The 27846-nt window shown below is 35.0% G+C and overlaps 1 protein-coding gene across 1 annotated transcript in view; it reads right to left on the bottom strand.

Annotated features, from left to right (window-relative positions):
* LOC149075942 (C-Maf-inducing protein-like) overlaps positions 1 to 27846 on the bottom strand; it is a 76726-nt gene that overhangs the window by 28552 nt on the left and 20328 nt on the right. Inside the window, exons 2-3 of the mRNA XM_089243458.1 lie at positions 17406 to 17534; positions 16085 to 16135 (exon numbers count right to left, since the gene is read on the bottom strand). Coding sequence (XP_089099584.1) covers positions 16085 to 16135; positions 17406 to 17534 — 180 coding nt within the window. The remainder of the gene's footprint in view (positions 1 to 16084; positions 16136 to 17405; positions 17535 to 27846) is intronic.

The raw sequence follows: 27846 nt of genomic DNA, 5'->3' as shown, positions 1-27846 counted from the left end.
TTTGTTTTTTTAATCCGTCCTCTAATTGAATGCGTAAACAATTGATTTCATTACCAAAGGCTCCACGATACGATACAAAATTTAAAAAATCTTCGCTGAGGAATTTTCTTAACATTTCACTGGAAAAAAGAAGGTTTCAATTAATTTATTTAATCTCTAATCGTATTATATACTGGGCCCGTTTCTCGTAAGTTCGAACCTTGGGTAAACACGATGTTTTGAGGCTCTTTATGTATAGCATGCTCTTTGAGGCTGAAGCGTACGCAGCGATAGAAAGGCATGGAAGGGTCCCGTGACCCCTCCAAAACAATCACAAACTAAAAATATTTGTTAATATTTTTGTTATAAATTGAAATATCGAAAGATGATGCCAATTTTTCGGAGGGATCCAGATGTTTCGCCTCCGACATTTCGACTGTTATACCGCATTATGTGTTGGCAGTTTGACAGCGCACTCGCTAACCAGTGCTCCCTTTTTTTCCCCCCACTGATTACATCGGAGAATTCAAAATAACGTTCAGAGCCAATCGCCACATTACGTGTTGCATGCTGCTGTCTCGGCTCTCTTGAAAGAATTTTTCTTTCCGAAGAGAAGAAACAAAACAAAAGTACGTAGGCTTTTTGAGAGTCTGCCACTTAAGGCTGTGTTACGTACGTGGATTATAATATAAACATGGTTTCATTGTACGTATATAACAACCTATGAGCCACTACACAGAAGAAACACCGTGCGGTCGCAACGATATTCTGGGTGGTTTTCATAAACAGTCGAATCCCGTTTTAACAAAAACTATTATAGCGAAAATTTCGTTTTAACGAATACTAGAGAAATAGACCGAAAGAACGGTAAGCGGCGACCATAAGAGTGAATAATTGTGAGAGTGACCAGATTAGGGACAGCATGAATAAGTGAGTATGAGCGACTGTGTGGTCGAGTGAATGACCATATGAATGATCAAGTGAGGTACTGTGAGAGTGAGTGACCATGTAAATGGGTAAGTGTCTATATGGTTTGGTGAATGACCATATGAATGATCAAGTGAGAACGACCGTATGAATGATCAAGTGAGAACGACCGTATGAATGATCAAGTGAGAACGACCGTATGAATGATCAAGTGAGTGACCATATGAGTGACCAAGTGAGTGTACAAGTGACCTTATTAGTGACCAAGTAAGTGGCTAGCCGTATGAGTGACCATTGGAGTGTGCGTGTGTGACAATATAGGCTCACTCACCCGTTAACAAACTTAATCATTATCATTCACCAGGTGTCACGAACTTTATCACTAATGCTTTCACTCACTTAGTCACTCAACTGGTCACCAACTCGATCACTATTACCACATCACTTGAGTGACCTACAGTACATCTCCAGATAACTTGAGCGACCAGCGGCGTATTCGAGTAACCCGCGACACCTAAGTAGCAGAGTACCTAAGCATTCCGTGGTGCAGTTCGTTCCACATCACTCACGTTACCCGCGACACAGTTTGGTTGCATTTAACCCTTTAAGCGGCATTTAGAAATATCACTAAACCCGGCCCTTAAGTGACCAGCGGCACAGTTTCAGATCACTTAAAGAACCTGCAGCATATTCGCAAATCACTCAAGCAGCTGGTGGCACATTTACAGATGACTTGAGTGAATCGTAGCACAGTTTCAGAGCATTTAAGCGGCCATCGCTGCTGTTCCAAATCACTTAAGTGGCGGGCAACACGTTTCCAAAACCAGTGAAGTGTGGCCCACACTCGCCTAAAGGTTAAGCACCTTGTTCTTATACTATATCAGCGTTTCTCAGAAATTTTTTTCAGCGTTCGGAACAACGATACGAATATACAATAGTATTCATTTGTCATTTACTTTTCATTATTATTCATTTTATTTTTCATTATTATTCATTTTATTTTTCATTATTATTCATTTTATTTTTCATTATTATTCATTTTATTTTTCATTATTATTCATTTTATTTTTCATTATTATTCATTTTATTTTTCATTATTATTCATTTTATTTTTCATTATTATTCATTTTATTTTTCATTATTATTCATTTTATTTTTCATTATTATTCATTTTATTTTTCATTATTATTCATTTTATTTTTCATTATTATTCATTTTATTTTTCATTATGTATATTCATGTAATTTTAATTTGTTCAGAGAAAATTTCCTACTTTGCCTAAGAGCACGTTCCCATCTTCGCGGTATATATATCAGGTCTGTAGACCACAGGTGGAGAGACGCTATTGTATTGTTATTAAATTACCCATAGGTGAAAGAGTATTCCGTAAAAACCAGCTATGATTTAATTGGAATTACCTTGAAGGGGATTTCTCGATTCGTTATATTTACGTTAAAACGAGAGAATTCAACAGCCCTCATTAAAATTACAGAAACTGCATGAAACTTCGTTTGAATAATTTATTTAGCGAGACGAGAAAATTCCGAATAAATTCGAAATTTATCTCGCCGACGGTAAAGTTCTACTAGCGATGCACGATAAAAATTACGCGGTTTCCGTGCGAATCGTCAATACGTAGAGAAACACAACACCTTCCACACACGATCAACGCACGTATATTCAAATAGCTTTTTACGTTCCGAGAATAATAATTTATTTACTTATATATATCTCTTCCAGAGTGAGATTAAATTTTTCACAAATGACGTTATATAGGAAGAATATCTATGCACATGGGAAAAAAAAAAGTTCTCCATGAGGTCACGGGTGCTCTCCCATGCGCGTACGCACTTTCAAAAATGCCTTCCCGATTTGCATTGTAACCGAAACTTGACGTCAAACGGAGGTAACGTGTCTTTCATTTATTACTTTTATTTTTTTTTATTTCACTGCAATCCCATATAACCGATAACATTATACATAGATCAGTCGATAGAAACGGGTAACGCAATTCATGCCTTATTCAGTAGGGTTCGATGTAATATTCAAGACGGCATCTCTGTTTCTCTCTTTCACACGCGCGCGAGCACTTTCTCTGTACGGAATTTCGTTTCTAGCAGACATGTGCGAAAAATTTTAATCCCGAAAATCTGAGAGAGAGAGAAAAAAAACGTCTTTTTTTACCCTGCATTTTTATAATAAATGGATTTAGTGTTCTTTTTGGAGTTTATGGAAAAAGTTATTTTACACTCATCTGAATGGAAAAAAAAAAAGTTATGGAATTCCATTCGCGGGGTCTACCCGGAAGATTTTTTTTTTTAAACTCTATATATCCTCACGCAGAATACCACTTGAGGCATAAACCCTATATCTTGGAATTTTTCTAGGAAAAATCCCACGAGAAAAATTCTCCCACACGATGACTTCAGCCATTTTTTTTTTTTTCTTAGCTCTCATATAAATAACGAGCTAAGTGGAGGAGGAAAAGTGCCTGTTAAATATCAGTATGTGACATCTAATATTATTGAGGAAAAAGTTTTTTAAAATCCATGAAAATCAACTGAAATATGCATATATATATGCATTTTTAAGTATTTGAATGGACTATATTCACATTACTTTGAACTACAATAGGCAATATTCAGATGCGATCGTCTAAAACTAACTTCAAAATATATACATTTAGTTGTTTAATGATGGGTGGGAAAAGTATATTTGAATGGTATAATACATCTAAAATGCGAGGTAGGATGTATTATTATTATAAATCTAATTCAATGTTATTCAATTATTCTGTACGTGATATTTAGAACAATGAAAACTGAAATATTCAGATAATTTCACCATTATGTACGGTGTCCTGTAAGTGCACTTTATCTCATCAACCGTACGTCGTAGAGATAAAGTTTCAATTTAAAAAATGCTCGAAAGGCGTTCAAAAATTCCCCTGTACCAGTTTTGAGAGTGGAAAATACAGTGTGTCACAAAATAAAAATTTAAAAATATAAATTTTTTTATTTAGTCTCCATTTCCTCTGTCAGACCAGACAAGACCCGGGCTCTGTCCCTTCCGGGATGTAAAACCTTTACCCGAGTGGGTTAGGTCATGCTGGAGCTCCCCATTTCCTCTGACTTCCAATTGGGAAGTTGTCCACGTCTCCAGAGGGGCCAGAGGAGTGACTTTTTTTTAATCGAGATGAATCAGAAATCAGCAGGGACATCGGGACAGATCGGTGTACTTTAACCCGCAAATATCTCTCTGGCATCATCAATAAGTGACTCGAAAGCACCTCTGTGGTCACTGAAGATCCCGTGATTGCTCGATAATTTTGAGTCCAAGTTCGTGTTCGAGAGGTATGCATTGATCACGACGACTACCGAAATATTAAGCTACCCCATTCAAAAATTTACTGGCCTGAGTTCGAAGGGTTTCTTCAGAGTTGTATAGGTGCTCTTCTTCTGATTCCGGGTATAAACAGTGCTCGTACAGTCTCAACGAGTTCATTAGAGTGGGAGTTATAAGAAAAATAACCATCTGTTGGGACCGTGCTCCTTCATTACATCCTAGAGATACTGTATCTCTAGGAGGCAATGGCTTCTTTCGTTGAGACGCCACTGGTTCGCAACTGGATAAAGGTTGAAGACCTCTGACCTAAAGCACTGAATCACATTTTAAGGAAGCTGCTTTTAATTAATTTACGGCATCAACGTCATTCTCTAATTAAGACCGCACAAAAAAAAATCTCATGCAATAGAAGTTCGTGTTCTAGTCACGGGCTTTATGTTAGAGGTCGATGTCAGGGAAGGGACTAGTCAATATTATAACAATGACGTCATCGGAAGTAAAGAACCATAAAAAAAATTTCTAGTCACAGTCTTGCTAATATCTATTGATCTCCATTTCGGATAGAATTTTTCACGTCTAATGGATACTTCATCCATCAGTTACAGTCTAATTCATTGACTAGACGTAAACATGAGGTTTTTAATGCACGTATTCCTTTTTATGTTTTGGAAACGACGGTAAAAGAGCCTTCAGTTCCCTATCCGAGAAGAAAAAAAAAGACAAGATATGAATCCAATTATCGATCCGATTATCAATCATCCGATCACAAAAGAAATCCTCGCTTATCACGTGTTAACTCATCTCGAATGAACGATGATTTTTTTTGATGCACTTCGGTGATAAAATTTAGTTAAAAGCCCATCAGTCATTCATCAGTGTCAAATTTAGCGGCAGTTTCAGTATCTTTGTTTCGTAGAAATTATAGCGTAAAAAAAAATATCCTGAATAACATATTATATAAAGCATTTAGAAACATTTCGCATTGTTGAAAAACTAGGAAACGCTTTAGGTAATGGGGCAAATTGTTGATGTTGTCTAATTTTCAAAAAAGCGTTCGATACAGTCCATCACATATGAGTATCTACGTTGATGTGTTGGGAGGAGCGATTAATTGTGTAGGTTCGTAGAATCGTCCCGTATGTCACAGGATTAACCAATTTTTCCCAGGTTTTGAAGAAGAGATCGATCCTCCTCTGGATCCGCACCTGGTCCATCACGGTAAGCTGTTGAAAAAAAAAATCGGTGGAGGATATAGATAAGATATTTCCCATCGCTTGAGGCGACCACCGATAGACGGCGAATTCATTTCCAACCCATCTCATTGATGGCAGTAAATTGCAATACAGCGATATGGCCAGAGTCGGTGTTTGGTGAAGTAGTAAAATACGAGTCATATAGCTATATTGAATGGGCTGACTATATATTATCGAGAAAAATATAGGAAGTCCCGCAAATTGTGCGGTCATATGGTAATCCTAGTCATATTCAACAGGGCAGTTTGTGAGTAGATAGGCAAGAAAAAAGTAGATTTCCTTAACTGTTCCATTTTTTATCGCCAAACTACATCAAGACGTCGATGGGATTGCCAACAAATTTGCAGATGATACAAAATTAATGGGTGCACTCAGGAACCTTAACGATAAGGAGTGGCTTTTTTTTGCGGAACAACTCGAATCCAATCCGATCGGGATATGATGAAACGCTGGGTTCGTACTCTTAAAAAAAGGCCTCTTCCTATTCTTCTAGAGCAGGGGCTCTCAAACTATGCACCGTCAACCTTTGTGAGGGGCACCACTGAGCCCCTGGCCCAACAAAGGTCGTTGGAAGATATTCTTCGTTTAACTGCTCTTAAGAGCCGCGGATAAGCGGTTATTAGGGTAATGGGCACCGCGGGTGAGAAAAGTTTGAGGAACCTGCTTTCTAGAGTCATCCTTCCGCTTTTCCATGGATTAGTTCGTCCTGATTGAGTATGAAGTACGATTTTGATGGCCGCACCACTACAGAAAAATTCAGACTTCGTCTATGACAGCGGTCCTAATTGGGGTGCTGGACCCCCCATGGTTCCCATGGTCTTTCTACTGGGGGTCCACGGCCCAGTTGTAGAATTTAAAAAAATTAATGTTAAATTGAAAAAAAAAAACCACAAATTTTTATTTACTTAAAAAGAACATTTTTAATTAGCGCGCAAAATCATCGCTGTAACGCTAATAGACTGCAACAGTAATATTGTTATGATTTGACAAAACATGTACTAGAGGCGACAGCTGTCGATAGGAGGGTTGTGAAACATTGTTCAGGTTCTTTTGCAGTCCAGTACATTGCATTGTTATCGTATCGCATTTGCTAGTAGGAGGGATAGAATGCCCTCCGTTGTTCAAAAATATTCTCGATGATAAATCTCGGTGATAGATAGTTTCTGCTGCAATGAAGGGGGAATCCATGGCAGACACCAAGTTATCCGGGGAGGGGGGAGAATCAAAGGGTTTGGGAACCGCTGGTCTAAGACACTAGCTACTAGGGTACTTATAGGTATGCAAGTCTTAAGTTATGAAGAGAGACTCTTGATTTTTGTTGAATATGTTTTCCCATCAGAAGAGCGTGGATATCGAGGAAATTCGGTTGAAATGTTGAAGATTTTACGATGAGATAGATAAGAAGGACCACGGGTTCATTGATACACCGTTCTATCAAGTAAAGTACTTCGACAATAAGACACTTTCGGTTGATTAGAGACAATTCCGTGTTGCATTGTTGAAAAAATTGTTTCTTTTTTCTAAATAAATTTATAAATACATGGGATAGTTTAACTTCTAATATTTAAGTTACATCATAATAAATTCGTTCAAAAAAAGAATAAAATACTCATCATGGTGAAAATTCAAGATGAGACAACCATGTTTTTGAATTCGCTTTTCACTTTTTCAGTTACGGTCCATGCCGCATTTTTTGATCAGATAGGGTCTCGGGGGTTTCTGATAAAATTCTAAACCGAATGATAACTATATCCGAAAAAAAAAATCTCGTTTGGAAGAACGGTGACCACACATCCCGTTTGTTTGAACAGGATGTGTGGTAAACGGGCATTAGTCAAACAGGACAAACCCTGTTTTTCTTTGCCACATTATTGGGCGCAAAACGTTCAATTTGATTAATTTATTTTTCAATTCTAAAATGGGACGTCTTTTTTATTCCCTTTTAAACTAAAATCCTGTATTTTTTTTATTCAGCCATTGTGAGGCATTCGAATGGAACTGTCTGATGTATATAATGTACAATACGTTTCATATATCTCTTGAAAAAGTCTCTCGGGAAAAGAACTTCGAATCTGGTCAATAGAAGAGAAAAGAACCTTCTCTTTTGTCATGCATTTGCCTTCACCATAGGAAGGCTATTGCAAAAGCAGTTCCATGCGTACATGAATCGCACCGAACACTACGGAACGATTACGATATTAAGTATGAAAATGTTTATCAACTGGGGGGAGGGGGGGGGGACACCTTCTAGCGTTCTACATAATCTTGTGGGGCCTGATAATGATAACTTACTAAAATAAAGTAATTTCAGTTCTTCGCTTCAGAATGCGCAAAGAGAACTTTTGACGGGGGGGGGGGGGATAACATTATCCGAAGTCCCAACTGTAAACGAATTTTTTCCCATGTTATGGTATTGGTTTTCGCAGGAGTGATAACAATACCCGAATGATAACATTATCAGTGATTCTAATGACAGCGTCGACAATAAAATTTGTGATTTTTTTTTTTTACCCGTGTAATAAAAGTTTCAGACTTACTTGTCGTTATGAGAACTGCTTAAATTTGAAGAAAACAATAATGTTAATGAATTGATTAAATTGAACAAGCTAAAGAAAACACAGAGGCATTCCTATCCTAGAAAGAATGCCAACAGGCCATGGTTGTCATGGCTCCAAGTTAAACAGGGAATGCCAATTATTGGAGATTTTTGGCATATGAGTCGGGCTCAAAGAACTCCAAAAATGCTTGGGCCCCATGCATTCTGGACTCGTTAATATGGTCCTAAACGAACCATGAACGTTGATTGTTAATATTAAGCCTGTAAATTTATACCACCATAGTTTATTCAGTTATTATTGGGGTATTTGGATGTAGTGTGTTATCCATTATCCGCGATTCTAATATACGGCGTCGACTGTATTTGTTAAGTTTCTTAGATTTGGGAAGTTGTTGGATATAAAAATCTGATTATGGTCTTATTTATTTTTTCTCATTTCAGCCACCTTTAAGCAATTCGTCAGTGGTAGTGGCTTTTACATCATACAACCGACGCCGCTCATTAAAATCACGGAAAATGTTATCATTCGCGTATTGGTATCACTTTTGCAAAGAACGGAACAGGCCAATATCATAACATGGGGAAAAATTCGTTTATAGTTATCAGGAATTCGGTTAATGTTATCCTTTTCCGTCGAAAGGTGTTTTTTTTGCGCATTCTGAAGCTAAGGTTTAACCAAACTTATTTTTTCCCCCTGTAAGTTATTATTATAATGCTGTAAGATTACATTGGAGGCTAGAAGATGTTTTCCTTCATCCCCCCTTGTTGACAAACATTTCCGTACTTATGTCGTGATCACTCCGTACAAGCACTACGATGCATGTACATGTGCAGCTGCTTTCGCAATGGCCTTCTTATAATAATCGCAAAAAAAATTCAGTTCTTGATCAGTTTCTTTTAGTTGGCCAGATTCGAATTTCTTTTTCCAAGAAACTTTTTTTCGAGGGAATGTATGGAATGGACCGTACATAATAAAAAAAAGCATCGTGATTCGTAATACTCATTAGACAGTGTAATTCTAACGGCTCGCAACGGCTGAATAAGAACAAAATGCAGCATTTTAGCTTGAAGGCAAAAAAAAAAAAAACAATAAAAAGAACAACTGAGGACATTTTGCGACCAATTATGTGGAAAGAGAAAAAAAACTTGTCCCGTTTTATCGACACCCGTTTACCATTCATCCCGTTCGACCAAACGTATGACCACCGTATTGCAAAAGAGTTTTTTCGATATAGTTATCGTTCGGTTGTTATTATCAGAAACCGCCAGTGTGATCAGATTAAGCGGCGTGGACTGTAATTATATATTTTTTTTGTTTTTTTCTTAATGTTCTTGAGGTCGTAATGACAAATCCAAAAAAAACTTGCATCTTGATAAACTGGTAGGAAGAAGCAAAAGAGACCGCATTTTTATACTAAAAAAACGTTGTGGTTTAATCTCGAATGGACACATTTCACACAATTGCAATGAATGCTCTCGCATTTTTTATTTTTTTTTTATATGTGGGACAAACAATTAAAAGAAAAACAAAAAAAAAAAAAAAAGGTTACGGATGTTTTTCTTCCTTTTTCCGTGTTTATCTGCATCTAGCAGAGAAAGCGCAGCGGAACCACAGCTGCAGAAATCATCATCATGTGAACATTCTCTTCACACACAATCTTGTCTATTTTCACACACGTTTTATTATTATTATTATTTTTTTACCACGCCACCTTCATTTTCTGAACGACGGATTTGAGTCACAAAGACGTCACATTTCCATGGAACTCGATTCCTCCATTATACTTTGACGTATTTTATCCCACGGGACAGCGGAAATATTCACCTTAAAGCCTTCCTTCTAAACGAGAACAATGAACAAAAATCGTCGTCCGACGCGTTTTCAGATATTACAGCAATTAAAACACAACAGGCCGTTTCGAAAACTATTTCCTTGGTAGAAATTACAAATTTGCATCATTTCCTTAACTCGTATTAGACAAAAAAAAAAAAAATCGGGTAATTTGTGCATGTAATAAGACCCGTATTTGAAGAAAAACGAACAAATAAATATGTCATAATCCACAATTCTTCAAACATAAAGATCAAAGTTCCCGGATTCAATGTAATGTTTTTGTAAATTTTCCTTATTGATACTATATCTGTAAAGACGGGAGAGAAACGCACTATACGCATAAGGAAGAATGCTTTCCATTATTAAAAATTTTTATTACCTGGCTTTTATTATTTGTGTTTCCAGTGATGTAATGATGTAATCTATGTCAATGAAATATATTATCTATGTCAATGAAGCTACACACAATCACATTTAAAATAATACAACTGAAAGATTTTGATCTATTTTTTCATAACTATTTCAACTTCAATAACTTTCCTGCTTCGTGAAACAAAAACAAAACAAAAGATAAAACTATATCCTCTTTTTTTTTTTATCTGCAGCACACAAGAGTGACAAAATATAATTCTCATCTCTTTTATTTCGGAGAAATATCTCCTAAAAAAAGCCCGCGTTATCTCTGAAAGATTCAGATAACGTCAGGTGCTGTGTGCAGCGAAAATACTCATAAGAATTCTCTTACAATAGGGACCTAATGAGTCGAGATAATAGCGCAGGCATCAGAAAAACGATAACAATTTCAAGCACGATCAAAAACCATGGAAATACTGTTTGAAATGCTCTATTCAGTTGTATACCATGGCTGCTGTAAATACAGCTATTCCCCCCCCCCTCATATTAGCAAGGATTTTTTTCTATCCTTGAAACATTTCCGGTACGTATGCAATTTTTTTTTTGCTATCAATAATGTTTTCCTCCATCAATTTTAATCTACGAGTAATATAAGTGAAATAGATTATACATGCAGTGAAACTACTATCGCATAAAGCAATTGGCAGAATTAGATCTTATTCATTTTTCTCACCTATTTAAATTCAAACACCAATCCTGCATTTTAAACCCAAAAATAGAGATAGAATCGCATCCCCTTTTTTTTGTTTATTTTGAGGCTCAAAATGACAAAAATAATTCTCTCATCTCTTTTGCTTCAGTGAATTATCTCCTAAAAAAGTGTGTTATCTATAAAAGATTCATATAACATCAGGTGTCAATCATTCAGGTAAAAATGCTCATACGAATTCTTTTAGAATAGTCGAGATGATAGCGAAGGCATCAGAAAATGAAATAAAAATGGTAAAGAATTCAGACACGACCAGAAAACATGGTAATAACGTTTTAAAATTTTCTGTTCAGTTGTATACGAAGGCTGCTCTAGATGTAGATGCTCCTCATACCGGACACGATTTTTCCTAGTCTTGAAACAATTCAGGTATGCAGTTTTTTATACGTAACTTCAATTTTTATATAGCTTAACTTTTTTTCATATGTAACATCAATAACTCTTCTCCCTCTTCAATCATAACCGATTTCAATGAAATATGAAACTACAATCGCATTTGAAATAAAGCAACCGACAGAATTATATCCATTTCCGTAACTATTTAAACTTGTATAACTTTCCTATATTTTATTAAAAAAAAAATTTTTATATTGTTTTGTGTTTATTTGAGGCGTAAGACTGACAAAAAATAATTCTCACATCTCTTTTGTTTCCGTGAAATATTCCTTCAAAAATCTGCATTATCTCTAAAAGATTCAAATAACGTCAGGTGCCGTGGATGCAGCAAAAATACTCATAAGAATTCTCTTAGAATGGACCTAAAGAGTACAGATAGTAGCGGAGGGGCATCAGGAAATATGGAGAAAATTGGGGTAGGCCGCAAGTTTTGATCTTTGAGAGCCTACCTTTGCGTGACATAATGACATTGGTATCATCTGATTTTTCTTTATAGAATAGCTATAACAGACGATAAAAATGTTGTCTATTTGCGTTGCGGATATCTCGTTTCTCGAGGTATAGCGAAAAAACATTTCGTTACGAAAACGGGTCGCGAGCCTGGTGCCCAGACCGGAAAGAGGTATTAAAACCAGAGTAGCATCATTGGATTTGCCTTAATGAGATCTACCCGCAGACATAAAAAAACACTGATATATTGTTTAATATACACAGATTAATACACAGAATAATTCCTCAGATATGAGCGTTTAAATTATTTCGTTAATCAACTTTTTGAGAATGCACCCAGTATTGTCAGATGATTTAAAAGACGTACCCACGCCAAAAAATTAAGGAATTCAAACATGACCAGAAAACATATTAAGCCCGTTAGGAACTCTCCGTTCAGTCGTATACCGTTTCTGCTCCAGATACAGATACCCCCCTCATACTAGACACGACTTTTCCTAGCCTTGAAACAATTCAGGTATGCAGTTTTTTCTATCAATAACTTCTCCCCCTATATCAATTATTATCTATTTCAATGAAATAAATCATCTAAGTAAATGAAACTGCGATCGCATTTAAAATAAAGCAACTGACAGATCTAGATCTATATTTCTACAGCTATTTAAACTTGAATAACTCTTTCCTGCATTGAAAAAAAAACTATCCTCTGCTTTGTTTATTTGAAGCGCAAGGTGACAAAAAATAATTCTCATCTCCTTTAGTTTGGTGAAATATTTCCTAAAAAAAGCTGCGTTATCTACAGAAGATTCAGATTACGTCAGGTGATGGATACAGCTAAAAAAAATACTGCTAAGAACTGTCTTGGAATAGACCTAATGAGCCGAGGTAATAGCAAAGACATCAGAAAATGAAATAAAAACGACGAGGAATTGAAACACGACCAGAAAGCATGGTTATACCATGTTACATACGTTTGAAACTTCCCATTCAGTTGTGTACCATGGCTGCTCTAGACAGGGCCGTAGTCCAAATTTTTGTTGGGGGAGGGGGGGGGAGTAGAGGCAAACGAATGTGATTTTAGCAACCCCCCCTCCACTCTATTCGATAATTTTGTATCAGTTTTTTTTTTTTATCTTCCTAGAATTTGCTGCTCCCTAAAGTTTAGCTCTAGATACAGAAACTTCTTACAGAAGGACTATAATAAATTCCGGATAATCCGGACAGGACTTTTCTTGGCCTCAAAACAATTCAGGGACGCATTTTGTCCCCCTCCATTAAATTTTTCTCCGAATAGTTAAAATAACAATATTACTATTATACATATTATAATTATAATACGTAGTAAATATCACTTCTCCGAAACACAGAAGCCGACCGATAAGGAAAAAATTATTTTCTTAAATATTATTGTAGGGTAGTGGTTCCCGAAATTTTTTCGAAGTACGACCCCCTAATTTATCAGAATTTTATCGACACACGATCCCCTACCGCCTTTTTCAACTTTATTCGAAATAAAAAAAATGAAACATGGACTGACTTAAAACTGCCCCATTCGATATCAGATAATGTCTCTGCAGTTGGGGAAATATTTTGAGTCTGCCATACTTTTATCCCCGCGTGGCGTGAGATGAAAATAAATTTCTTATCAATGTTGCAAAATTCTCGTGACCCGCCCCTCTCCACCCCAGTAATTCATTGGCACTTTGGGAATCACGCTAATAAATACAGTGGGAACCTCCCCTAACGGACACCTCCCGTTAACGGACACTTTTCTGATCGCGGGTCCCGCGGAATAGAGTTTTAATGCATTCTACACCCCCGATAGCGGACTCCCTCTCTCTATTAGTGGTCACTCTGGATAGCGGACAGTAAAATCAGGCAAATTTTAATTTTTTCTTTCCAAAACTCTAATTTTTCATCATAAACCGAGAATTTATCACATTCAACTAAGATTATGTTTAATCCCAAATTCATGTGAGTAAATATGATAAATCGTGAATTACTTTATTAACTGAACATAACTATGGTCCAGGGGATGCTGAATTCGAATTGTAATGTTGGTTTTGTTTGTTGATACGTGTGACGAAAGCCAAAATTACAAGACAGATAATGATATGAATATTGTCCTTCTTTACACTTATTTTAATTTAATTTTTATTGCTAAATACGTGTTGCACACGTATCGTGTACGAATAAAAATAATTAATTGCGAGGTTTAATGAAGAAAAGAAAGGTTATAAATTTTCCCATATTTTTAGCGGACTTTCCAACTTTATTTCGGAATTATGCATAATCACCCGGTAAAATTAAAGATTGCAGTGAAATTTTATCAAACTTTCTTTATCGAGATGATTGGCGATTATGCAACACAACCTGTGCATCACTTTAACAGTAATATACTTATTTTAACATTGAAATGTTTTGGAACCATTTGCGACCGAAGCTAAAGGTCCCACGGGTTCGAATTCAGGCATAGAACGTCAGAAGCAAGTTCTTTACCTACCTTTGACCACCGATGGATGGAGCCTTAATTTCCCACCCAGCTCCACTGGTTGGAAATTGCCGTATAGTGATATATGACCGGAGTTGGTGTGCGGTAAAGTAGTGTCAAGTAGATGCCACAGGTCGTATAAACAAGGTTCCATTGCATATCGTACCTTCCCATTAGCGGACAAATTTTTTTCCTTTTGGTGTCCGTTATCGAGAGATTCTACCGTATTAAGCTATACAGTCGAATTCAGTTATAACGAACTCCAAGAGACCGGCGAAATCACATCGCTATAATGAAATTTCATTATAAAAGAATTCCAGGTACTTGCATTGCCCCTATGTAAACTTATCTGGGGGATTAGAAAAGTGTTCGTTAAAACGATATTTTCACTATAACGGTATTCGTTAAAACGATATTTTCACTATAACGGTATTCGTTAAAACGATATTTTCACTATAACGGTATTCGTTAAAACGATATTTTCGCTATAACGGTATTCGTTAAAACGGAATTCGACTGTATTAGGCTTCAAACCGAATTTATCTATGTGAATCAGAAGCAGAATAATTTGCACATTTTTGCTAATTTTGGCATTTCTTGCACGCGTAAAACTTTTCTTGTCGATTCGCGGTGATACGCAGAGGAAAGGAGCAAATGGATTGAGGGCTAACGTTCACGTTTAAGGGGAAAAATCAAAAGTGAGACTTATTTACACAATTTTACTTAAATCTAAAAGAATCAGTTCACACGAATTATTCCAACTATTTCTGTGGTCACTGACCTTGCGCCTATCCTCGAATAGTTTCAAATACAAATACAAATGTAGTGTAAAATCAGTGTAAAAGAATATTTCTTCTATTTCGTTATATCGGAGGTTTTTCACTATACTACCAGAGAGCTTTTTTTACTGAAATCAAATTGTAGTGTATAAAAGAAACTATTCAAAAACATTCATAAACTTTTTTTGAACAATTATATGGATGAAAATCCCATGAAATATTTGTTATGCTTCTTAGAAGAAATTTATTAGATTCCCTTTTTGCAAAAGAAGTATTATGAAGGCAAGAGACATCCCACGGTTTTATAAATGTACAGAGTAATGGAAAAAAAGCCGTTCGATGCTAAGACATTAGTATAAATTGGATTTATGAAAGAACGATATTTATGGTACTAGTTATAAATCGTTGCGAATCGCTCGTTCAGACACGAATGCAGATACATATATGTTCTGTGAATATAAATGAATTCTCTGATGACAAATTACACGTGAAAAATTACCCGATTTCAGAACTAAATTGAAAAATATCCCCGGTCATGATTCAAGTGAGAGATATTTGCATTCGCGGAATAAAACAAATCAGTGATCCAGAGTTTGCTCGTAACGCATATTTCTTTTAACCAGCTGCTGCTGCTGCTGTTACTCAGACCAAATGCAGTGAATATTGGGGTATACTTACGTAAATACAACCCAGAGCGTTTCGGTTTCTACGTTTCCGAATAGAGAGAAATTTCACGAATAATATTTATACACACAACACACCCTGTGTATTTATGTATATAATATGACTGGATATTATTACACAGTAGCTGATTACACATGGGATTATCCTTCCAAAAAAGCTATTAGGAGGGTGTGTGCATAAACACTTAAGGTAAAACACGCAGCTAATCTAATCTTATCGCAAACGTGATGCTTTGACACATAAAAATAGACAGAAATTACACCTACTTTCCACGCTATGGAATTAAGCCACTGCCCTCTCACGTAATCGTTCTTGGCCTGAAAAATACACAAGATTACGTGCAGTAAACTGTACGCATATACATCAGTTATATAAGATTATATATTTAACATTAAGTGTGAATAGAAATTCAGTTAGAAAATTTAATATACATGGTTCAAAAGTATTCGTTTTTTCATCGAAACTTTTTTAAAAACCATACATAAAATCTTCGGATACTCTTTTCAATAATACGTAGGATACGATTTGATTTTTATAAATAAAATTGGCTTAATATGCCAAAAATTTTAAAAGCGTAGAAAAAATAAATCTAAATAATATTCATCGTGAAAATACATTATAAATAAAGTATGGAGAAAAATATACAATTATTTCCTGTTTAACGAGATAGAGAATATCTTCATAATATTTCATGTCATAAGAGTTAGAATAATGAACTATACGATTTTTTTCAAATAAATAAATTGGGATTGGTAACCCAGGTCGATAAGGTACTCGTCTATAGTCCCAAAGGATGTGTAGAGTTGTCGCGAATTCGATACCCGGGGTTCGTCCATGACAGAAACTTTCCTCTGACGCAGGGGTACATCAGAAACGGAGACATGACCATAGAAAAAGATTGCTACCGCAGGGAGTCCTACACCGAGGAGTTACAGCACCAACCTCTCGGTGAGTATAAAAATAAAATGCCATTCGGAATCAGCAATAAATTGTAGGTCCCGACTAATTAGCCCTCGTGTGCAGAAAATGACCGTGGTGAGACAAAAATAATCAAATGAGTAAATAAATAAATTAGACAAGAATCGTAAAATATCAAGAATTGGTATAACAAGCTCTTCATTGTTACTCGCGAGCATCACGGTGCTCTCTGAAGCACCCAGAGTGCCCAATGCTCGTGTCCGGTTTCATACTCGCGAGCACTCGATCAACATCATCAAACCCCTTGTACGGAGTCCATTCAGTTATTGAAATGATCCTGATTTTATGCATTGATAACGTCAGTTTTGCCGTAAGGGTGCTCTCTTCTTTTGATGATGGGCACAGGCAGTGCTTACGACTATAAAAATATTGAAGACCTATGCTCTACAGATTGTCTCAAATTGTTTGCATAGCAGATATTTCTCTACAACCGTTGACTTTTTAAAAACATACTTCCAATTACAAAAAAGAATTTCAATGATGTGCGGTTCCTGAAAATGACCTACAATTTAGTCTTCCTAAACAATTTGGGGCAGCCTGTATAGAAAAAAACCAATAGCTGTTTCGTGAATATAGGAATTTAATATGAAATATTGCTCTGTAACTCACCTGAAGTAAGAGAGAACCATCCGGTATGGCTATGCGTATGTAGTAACTATGACAAACATCAGAACGAGGCAAACTACAGATTTCATCGATTGTAGTGTAAGGCACTTCTTCTTCCATGCAACCGGTCGGCTATAAATTAAAAGAGAAATCGAGGTTTTATAAACATGCATGCACATGAAAATTTCATGAAAAGCGCCCATTAAAACCACAGGTCTCGTCTATTTTTCATCTATGGTATCGGTTCCAAAATGCGTGTGACAGGTTGAAAGATCGAATAACTTTTCAAACTCTTTCAACAGAAATTTAGTAATATATGCATTTAAATTTTAAAATATATCTATATATTTGTGCGAGATAAATTTCTGACTAAATCGTATTATATTGTAATCTTTTTAAGTTATAATTCAGTTAGCAAAGATTAAAAATAGATATTTAGTATGACTAATTAAATTTCATGTAACTTAGGAAATTTGATTTAATATATTTATGTAAGATCAACATTGTAGTAAAAATCTATGATTTTAATTTTTTTTTCCAATTTTGATTCATTCGAAAAATTAAGATTAAATATATCTCAAAAAATTTCATTTTTTGATTCAATATGACATATTTACGTGAGATGAACAGAATAGTAAATTCTATTACTATAATTATTTCTAATTATAATTAAAAAATAAAATTGCAAAAAATAAATTTAATATGACTCAAAATTGTTTTATAAAATGTAATACAAAAATGGTATTCGTGTGAGATAAAAGTTATAACAAATCGAAATAACTGAAACATTTAAATTATAATTTAGACAATGAAATTGTGGAAAAAATTATTATTCAATCTATAGTCGAAAAATTTGATTTTATGTAACTCAGCAAACGTAGTAATATGTTGGTGAGATCACATTACGTATAATGATTGTGATCGTTTTTGGATTGCTACATAAATTTAGCACAAATAATATTTAAAGGAAATTCCATTGAAAAGGACTAAAAATTAGATTTAAAATCATTCAGAAAATTGATTTAAAATCATTCAGAAAATTGATTTAAAATCATTCAGAAAATTGATTTAAAATCATTCAGAAAATTGATTTAAAATCATTCAGAAAATTGATTTAAAATCATTCAGAAAATTGATTTAAAATCATTCAGAAAATTGATTTAAAATCATTCAGAAAATTGATTTAAAATCATTCAGAAAATTGATTTAAAATCATTCAGAAAATTGATTTAAAATCATTCAGAAAATTGATTTAAAATATGTATTAGCAAATGGATTTAAACGCATCAGGAAATTGATTTAAAATGTCTCAGAAAATTTCATTTATTATTTTACTCATGCAAAATCAACTTCATATTAAATCCTATGCTTATGATTTTTTTTTTTCGTTAACCACGTAGCCTATATTATAATTTAGTAGGTAAAAAATTGATAAATTTAAAAAAAAACTAAGAAAAATTGATTAAATATAATTCAAAAAATTTAGTTTCATAAAAAATTAGTTTAATAAATAAACAAAAATTTGCCAATTTTCTTGTTTCAATGATAACATAGAAAAATAAATCAAACTAATATGTATCGTGAAGATATACTTCTTCCCTAACGAGAATTTTTCCATGATATTTCATCGTAAAAAATAACTACAGTATCTATGAAAAAATAATGGATACGAATATGATTTTTGAATAAATAAATCAGACAAAAATCGTAAAATATCACAGAAAGAAAAATTATCCGTTAGAAAGATTTTTATCGTTCCAATTTTCGTGACCATTCGGTTACTTCTCCTCGGGTTCATATATCATTTCAAATCATTTATCTAGAAATCAGATCGTATTAGATAAATTCGGAACAATGCTACATATATATATGATTTTGATTTATTGAAACCACCCACTCGAAAATAGAGAAAAATGTATTTTTTTTTCCTTTCATTTGTGGCCCGAGTCGGGCCTTTCTCACGTACAAATATGAACGTGGCCGTGACCCGCTTCAAATCCTTGGAAAAATCGTCTTCGACGCCGTCTTACGTATACGTAAGCTTTTCTCTTCTAATTTTTCTTTCTTTCTTTCTTTCTTTAACATGAGAAAAAGCCGAAAATTGTTTTTCTTATTCACAACCACTTGCGACAGACATCGCTTATTAGGACAAGAAACTCGTTCCATAAAAATGGATCAATGCTAGATGTTCTGACGTAAGCACAAATTTGGCTCCTCTCTTTCGCATTCGCTCTCTATCACACATATTCATATTTCTTTCTCTTCATTATTTCATTCAATAAAGAAAAACTTTCTTTTCAAGCACGTGATGTGCTGACGTACAAAAAAGAGAGAAGAAACATTCAAATAATTAATTATAATCTAAACGATGGACAAAAAGAAAGTCGCGATATTCAGTTTATAAATAGAATTTGGAAATTAATTTGGAATTGCGATAAAACTGCTCTGCACGATTATTATATGAGATATAATGAAGAATTGTTTCCTTAAAACTTTTAATAGCTAATAGGTTTTCTTTACCGGTCACGTGATTTGTTAATTGTCTGTCGGCAAAAATGCAATTAAATAACTTGGAATTTAACTGAATAGTGCATCATAAAAAAATATTTTGAATGTTGCATCATGATGGAAAAATTTGAATACTATATCATTGTGGAAACAGTTGAATACTAGCATGATAAAAAAAATTTCAATACTGTAGTAGGAAAAAAAATTGAATATTTTATCATGATGAAAATAATTTCGAATACTGTATCCTCAAAATAAAAAAAAATTAACAACATTAGGGTCATCACCTCTAGTGGTTATACAAACTCTATTTTGAACTTTGGCTTATAGGGAAACTGGAATTGTCGATCTGTGTGTGTTAAAGTTCATCAGTTGGATTACACTCAAAATTTTCATTAATTAATATTCATTCCGGGAACCTCTTAGTGGGCCACATCAAACGGTCGGGGCCGCGGGTTGAGCCTTTTGAAACCATCAGTGGTTTTCGAAAAGTGGTCTGGAAGGTTGCTATGGGGTCCTCAGGATGTGTTTCAGGACAAAGCAGAAATTTAAGGAAGACTGTAGCGAGCTGCCCATGAGGTCCTTAAATCTTTCTCCGCGGTTTCCTTAGATTTCTTAGATCAGTTCGAAGCTCAATACATTTATATAATATATTTCCAGAATATAATTCATCCCTTCGTTATGAACATCTGATAAAGTAGTTGGTCGACTAACATTTCAGCAGTAGTAGAAATTGTTTTTGAAACAAAATGTAATTACTTTATGACTATTTTCAAAAAAGTGATTGTTGAGGAGCTTGATCTCAAAAAAAAATTAAAACAATATCTATATTTTTTTGTTATAGGCGGTAACAATACTATTTTGTGAATAATGTGCATGTTCTGTGTTTTAGAAAAGAATTCTCAGTTGGACTTGAGACTCTTTTGAATGAAGACGTGACCTAAGGATCGATCCGCTAGGATTTTGTGAGTTGCTTCCGATTTATCATTTATTTGAATTTCTTCTGTCACTGATTATGTTAGCCAATATTTTTCATTATAATTTTGTAATCATTATTAACGTTTACTAAAAAGTCTTGATAGAGAAAAGTTAATTATATAACGTATAAAAATTCATATATTCATCATAAATGAATGAGAATATCTTGTTGAGGTAGCATAGCAGTGTTATATTTTCTAACATCGTCAATCCCACAGGGTTCGCGAAACCAGGTATCAAAGTTTCCGTTTTTGTCGCTCGCCCTGTACGCCAAGTGGTCTACGCAGACACGATGTTCAAGGCTTATTCGTTGACGTTCGTGTAGTGTTTAGATTCGCGAGCCGACGATGCCACGCCAAGACTCCTTCGTATAAAGAAGTCATCTTCTATCCGTAGGTGTGTATGGGCACGACCTCCTATATAACCTATAAGATTATCTAGGTGGTCGTGGTATGGGGCTGAAAAGCTACGGGGGCAGAGAGTTTCGCTGGTAAACTGTTGATTTCTGGTCCCAGCAAGAATGATCCACATCGACTGTTCTCTCAGGTGAGTCAAGCGAGAAAGCTTCTCTAGTCGTACGTGCTACCTTCGATATCCACGAGTACTTACATATGTATCTAATCGCACAGATAGAATTATTTTAGATTTGAATAAGTTTGAGAGGGCAACTCTTATTTTTTCTTCGATAATTGCGCGTATTTTAACTTAATTAAGGTGTGTTTTTTGTTTGTTTTTTTTGCGCTGTTTGGAATCCGAATGCTTTCATGGGAGCGATTTCTGTTTCAGGAACTTGACGCATGGACTTGGTCTACATTGAATTACTTCAAAGTTACCACGTGAAGAAGTACATTGACTCGAACTCGAATTAATAATTCGACTACCAATTTGATCTCGAACTCAATGACAAGGAAATCGGCGAATCATTGATAACTCCGTTGAACTGCGTCAGAAGACGTTGCCACTCTGCTTTTAGTTGTAAAAATGACAAAACTTACCGAATTGTAATCATTAAAAAATGAGCACATACATAAGACTGATCTGTTTCGTTTGAACGTATTTGACATGACATTATTTTTAGTTACACTTGTACATTTCTCTACTGTATGATAGTTTACAGTATGTTACGTGCATATAAAATTTTCTGTCAGTGTGTATTTTATCCATCGAATTCTAAAATCTTTGATCGATCTCCCCAAATTTTGTGTGCGCGTGTACACACATACCAAACCAAACCCGAGGTGGCCGTGATAGACTAGTTTAAACTTTTACAGCGATAGCTAAATTCCTGTAATAGTCTAATATATTTTCGGCAATAAAATCTCCAGGCTTTAGCAATGACCTTCAGAAAATTGTTACTATCACGTTCCCCCCCCCCCACCCCACCGATCCTCAACGGGCCCAATAGGCTTAAAATTTTAGTAGTATTCTTGTGACAAATCCTTACATTGATTTTCCATTAAATTTGCAATGTTGAGATAAAAAATATGTATACATTTTGGATCCCTCTGCTTCCAGGTTGAAATCCATGATATAAACACAATTTTGTAAGAAATTTTATCCATTTATAATCAGCTGAAAATAAATTTTATTCAATATTGATAGTGTAAAGCAAAATTTTTGAATTAAATAAGGTCTGTGTAATGTTAGGTTCACAACACGGACACAAACATTCCAACATGTACCAATTCGTCAGAAGTTCCGCAGAAGAATATGGACAAGCTGCATGTGGGGTTTAGTAGTAGTAGTATTCAGGGACATATTTACTCATGCGCAAAAAAGTGCATCTGAACGGGTTGGTGAAAATCGGGGGCAGATGCCGAATTTCCAGAATGTTTAGGAGATTTGGCCGATAAGAGATGAGCGAAATATTTAACTGCACAAGGAACGTAAAAAATCCGAAAATTACAGTAATTCAGGAGTGAATCATCTGATTTCTCTCTCTCAAAATTATGAGTACTACATGTCGTACCCCTCACGTGCTAGAGAGAGAAACGAATGTGAACAATTTTCCTTTTTTTTCCGCAAACGCGAATGTGTATCCCTATTGAAAACGCATGTTACAAAAATTTTAGGAAAATAAGTTCTATAGAGTAACATGGGTGCAATAAACATTCCAACGCCATGTTTTCCCAAGTTATGTTTCTTCCCCCAAAGACATTGCACATTCGTGCTGCTAGCATGGGGGGGGGGGATATATATTTCTAATTAAGAATACATAATGATAAGTAATATATGAATATGAAGGTGAAATGTCCGAGTTTTAGATTATGAACAATCGATGATGCTAGTGTTTTATTTGCGTAGCTGTTTTGGTGAAGAAATAGAATTGCGTCTAGACTTGTCAGAAAACTTTCGATGTTCTTCCATTTGCATGATGTCAGTCAATAATCACCGTTCAACTTGTTTTTTAGCTTACTGTTTGGCGTGTGTTGAGGAAACAATTATGTTAGTCATACAAATAGCATAAATTTTAAGCACTAAAGCCTAGTGATAAGTTAAAGCCACCGAAATTTTACCTATACGGGCAAGAGGCTATAGGGCTGCTCAATTTTCTAATTTTTGCGCTCTACCTCCATTGGAAAGTGTTTCGTAAGATTTCTTATATCACCTTGGCATTATACTTATGGCTAGAGGAAGACATGTTGGACATTTGTAAAGAAACGAAAAACTCGGACACACGCATTTTCCTCTTACATTTTATATATAGCATTCTGTGACGTTAATTTGAATAAATATAGCGTTTTTAAATAAGACGATTTTTCTGAATCACCCTGTATATGGACTTGACTATAATTACACCAATTCAATTACCGCCTTCCATTGAATATGAAGGTCATATCATCTTCCTCATTACAAAATCCAGAGATGTCCAAACGGGTGGCCTCAAGATAAACAGGGACGCTTTAACAAAAAATTTTATATGCAGTTATTCATAAAATAAATGCACATACAGGGTGATTCATAATTCATGTGACAAACTTAAAGGCATGATAGAACACACCTAAATAAGCATTTTTCGTCATTGAATGGGGGGGTCGAATATGAAAGGTTATGGTGCAAACTCTGCAATAAAACAATTGGTGACATAAACATTAATGACGCTACTTTTGGTGATGTGCTTCCCAAAGGTGCCAATTGAAATCACGTGCACGATTCTTAGGAGACGGACTCACAAAAAGAAGTCGAGAGAGAAGAGATATGGTGGGAGACGGATGTCATGTAAAATGTGCTCGGCATATCTAATCGTTGAAGCAGAAATGTATTGTTTGAGTAATTAAGAATTTTTCCCATCAAAAATGGACCTACTTCATTATTTTAAAACCATATGCATCCTCGGATGGTTGATAGCACATATCACGGTAAATCCGTTGGGAAAGTATTATAATTTGCTACTGGTGAAGTGCTATTGTGCACTCTCTGAAAGCGCCTCGAACACCTTTGCCATTGCGATTCGAAAGCACATTCCATGACCAAAAATGCTTGTTTAGGTGTCTTATATCACCTCTCGAAGTTTATCCCGTGATTTTAGAGTCACCCTGTGCACAATATTTTTAAATGCGTAAATTTGAATAAAAGTTTCCTAAAAATGTTTCAATGCCTAATTTTTCGAACTCGTAAAGCAGCCCTGTTTACACCATGATGTTGTTTTCCGTAAAATAATTATTTTTAAGTATATTGTATGCAAACAGATTGCACGTAAACTCAACGTCTTTCAATACTTGAATGGATTCCAAAAAAATAAATAAATATTTAAAAAAGACATTGGCTTCAATGAGCAAAATCATCATCATCTTATAGAACGAATAATATACGAATTCATTCCATGTAGTATATATTTCCCAATCTTGAATTTCTCCGCAGTATGTTCACGGATAGTATTACTTTATATGCATGAAAGTCTATTTTCCATCTTGACGCCCACATTTCGATTCAGCTCGACAACGTGGGCGTTTCACTCGAAACACGACCGGTAAATTCGATTTGACAAAATAGCTAAAATGTTATCCAGACACAAAGCGAGAAATAGAGTTCGAGAGAAACACACATACAGTACAATAATTCTAAGAATTCATCTCGCATAATTCTAATGCGGAGCTTTTGAACCGAAATCAGAACGGATTATAAGCGTGGAGTGTTTTCATTCGAAAAAGCCTAGAATTCCGAATGATCTAGCCTAGAATTTCTCTTAGATCTCTTCAAATAATTGGATTTTCCAAATGGAAATAAATGTGTCCAAAACGGAAAAAAAAAAATTTCGCAGGAAAGATAATGGAAGAATATTGAGTGTTTCAATTATTCACTCGTGTGGAATCAACATGTTGATGTGATAGAAATAATAATAATATCTGGGAGGAACTTTAGAAGGACGAGAAACGAGGACGTAGGTGTCGATTCCACTACTGTACAAAATGTACATGTAAAGATAAATAAATGACTGAAATGAGAGACAATCATTTGCGTCATTCTGTAGAGATAGAACAGAGAAGGAGAAAACAAAACAAAAAAAAGGAGGAGGAAAGAGAGAAAATTATTTTCAAATGGGAAAATGTGGGTGTAAAAAGCTCGAATACCCGTTTGTAAAACAATATCGAAACTAATTAGAAATGATGGAATCTCCAAAAAGGAATCAAATATCCGATAAAATGAAATTTTTATTTAAAAATATACAGGGTGCATAGCAAACAGGGGGGTTGTATCAGATTTTACTGCAGAACCGTTGATCCTAGAGCCATACTTCCAATTTGAAAACATAACGTGTAGTTACTCTGATATGTCATTCATGTTTCAAGGGGTTGTATAGTTGTGAATTTATTTCACTTCTAATTAGTTATAAGAGGATGTTTATATATTACTGAGGGCGTTTGTTTCAGTTGGTTGAATATCAGATGGCTGAAGTTGTGATAGGTTGTCCCTTCATGTTAGAGTTCAAAGAAACCCTCAATGAGAGGATCTAACTTTTCGAAAAAATAAATTTGGAAAAGAGCAGTTTCGTGGACGAAAGTTGTTTTGTCTCATGCAAATCAAAATGCATTGTACGCTGACCATAGAAAGATCACTTTGGCCAAAGAAAAGAGAGATACGATGGATCTTCTTCCATACGTTCCACCTATACATCATGTATATTTCAGAATCTTCCAGTGGAGGCAACTACAAGGCTCCAAGCTACTTTCTCTAGAATTTATAAAGATGATAAAATTTTGTACAGTTACGACAAATGGTAACATTTTTTATGCATTGCAATTGATTTGTAGTTTAAATATACCTCGTGAAAATATTTCAAAATCAAGAATTTTTCATAATATAAAATAAATTATAAAATGTTCTTCACTTATACATTGTAGCATCATATTTTTTCACGTAGAAGCTTCAATTCACAACCATAGTGGACCGAGTCCTCATTATTAAAGAAATACTATAAAAATTTACAACAAAAATACTGATTTATTATTTGTAAAAAAGCAGGGCAATAAAAAAATGATATTTTAAACTAAACTTTGACATATTTTTGATTCCTTTGCATCACTTGAACTGAATTGATTATCTATCAAAAATTTTAAGGCGTTATTATACATCCATAATGAAGATAAATGGACTTTGTCCACTATGGTTGTGAATCCCTCAAATGCGGAAAAAACGGTTTATCCGTATTTAAAGCTCTTTTTTTCCCAACTTTCCTCCATTTTTCGTATTCAAATATCAGATTAGAAACGTGGATTTAAAAAAAAAAAATTTTTTTGGCATCACGGGAAACGGCACCAACTTTGTGATTGGGTTTTTGAGTACAGGGTGTCCGTATAAAAAAAGTTAACATTTTTATTTTTAATAGCTGCATAAAACCCCTTGCAACATGAATGGCATGTGTCTGAGTACTAAACGTTACTCTTTCTAATTGGAAGTATGTCTCTAGGATCAACGCGCGCGTTTCGTCAGTAAAATGTGATATACACCCCTGTTTGCTAGGCACCTAGTGTAGAGGATATCGCTTATTAATTTTTGATAGATTTTTTGCTAACTGAATGGGGGAAAAATCTGTGTTAGTATGAAGTTCAATAAAATTTGGTACGTACTTATTCAAAAAGGATAAAAAGGGAGATTGATTTCATCTACAGCAAGGGTGTTCAAACTTTTGGGGGAATGCGGGCGACTTCATTGATTTGGAGCCACGTGATTATAAATGATCTGGAACAACACCGCGGGTTTCTTAAATGATCTGTGAATTTGCCGCGGGTCACTTAAGTAATCTGGGAATTCGCCATGGGACACCGAAATGATCTGGAATTCTACCTTATCTCACTCACTTAAGGGCTCTGGGAATGTATCGCGGGTCACTTAAGTGATCTGGAACTGTACCCCACAGTTTCCCAACCTTTTTTGTCCCATCGCCCCCTTGTTCAGAAACTTTTTTCTCCCATGGCCCCCCCCCCCAACGCAATGTAACCCATAGGATCCTATGTTATACCCGTAGCTTATACCGCCCCCAAGGAAGCGTTAACGCCCACATTGGGAATCACTGATCTGGGAAAAAAAATATATATATATTGATCCCACTGAATTCATTTTATTTATGAATTCTCATTCATGCGGAAAATGTAATTGAAAATATATTTTCAATTATTTGCCAACAGAGTTGTACTATCCAATCTAGATCTGAAATGATATACCGGTATGCATTTTTATATCCTTATTATATGACGTTGGAACGACTAAGAACGCTGTTCACGGACTAAATAATTGACTTTGGGGCTTGACCTTCATTTTTTTTTTTCCTTTTTGGCGATGGAATCGGGTTCGAAATGGAGCACGATATTGACAAATCGTTGAGAAAACGATACACTTTTCGGTAAAAACCGAAGAAAACAAAAGTTCTTTCGGTTTTCGGTAGCATTTGATGATAATACTGTAAGGATTTGTTTCTCGGTAAATATACGGGTATAATGATAATAATCAGAGGCGGATC

The sequence above is a fragment of the Pholcus phalangioides genome, unplaced genomic scaffold (assembly GCF_987345545.1).
Source record: "Pholcus phalangioides strain wild (caught in Gottingen) unplaced genomic scaffold, Ppha-v1.0 ptg000015l_1, whole genome shotgun sequence".
In the NCBI taxonomy this organism is placed as follows: Eukaryota; Metazoa; Arthropoda; class Arachnida; order Araneae; family Pholcidae; genus Pholcus; species Pholcus phalangioides.
The sequence above is the reverse complement of the archived record's forward strand: the minus strand, read 5'-3'. Positions and strand labels throughout refer to the sequence as shown.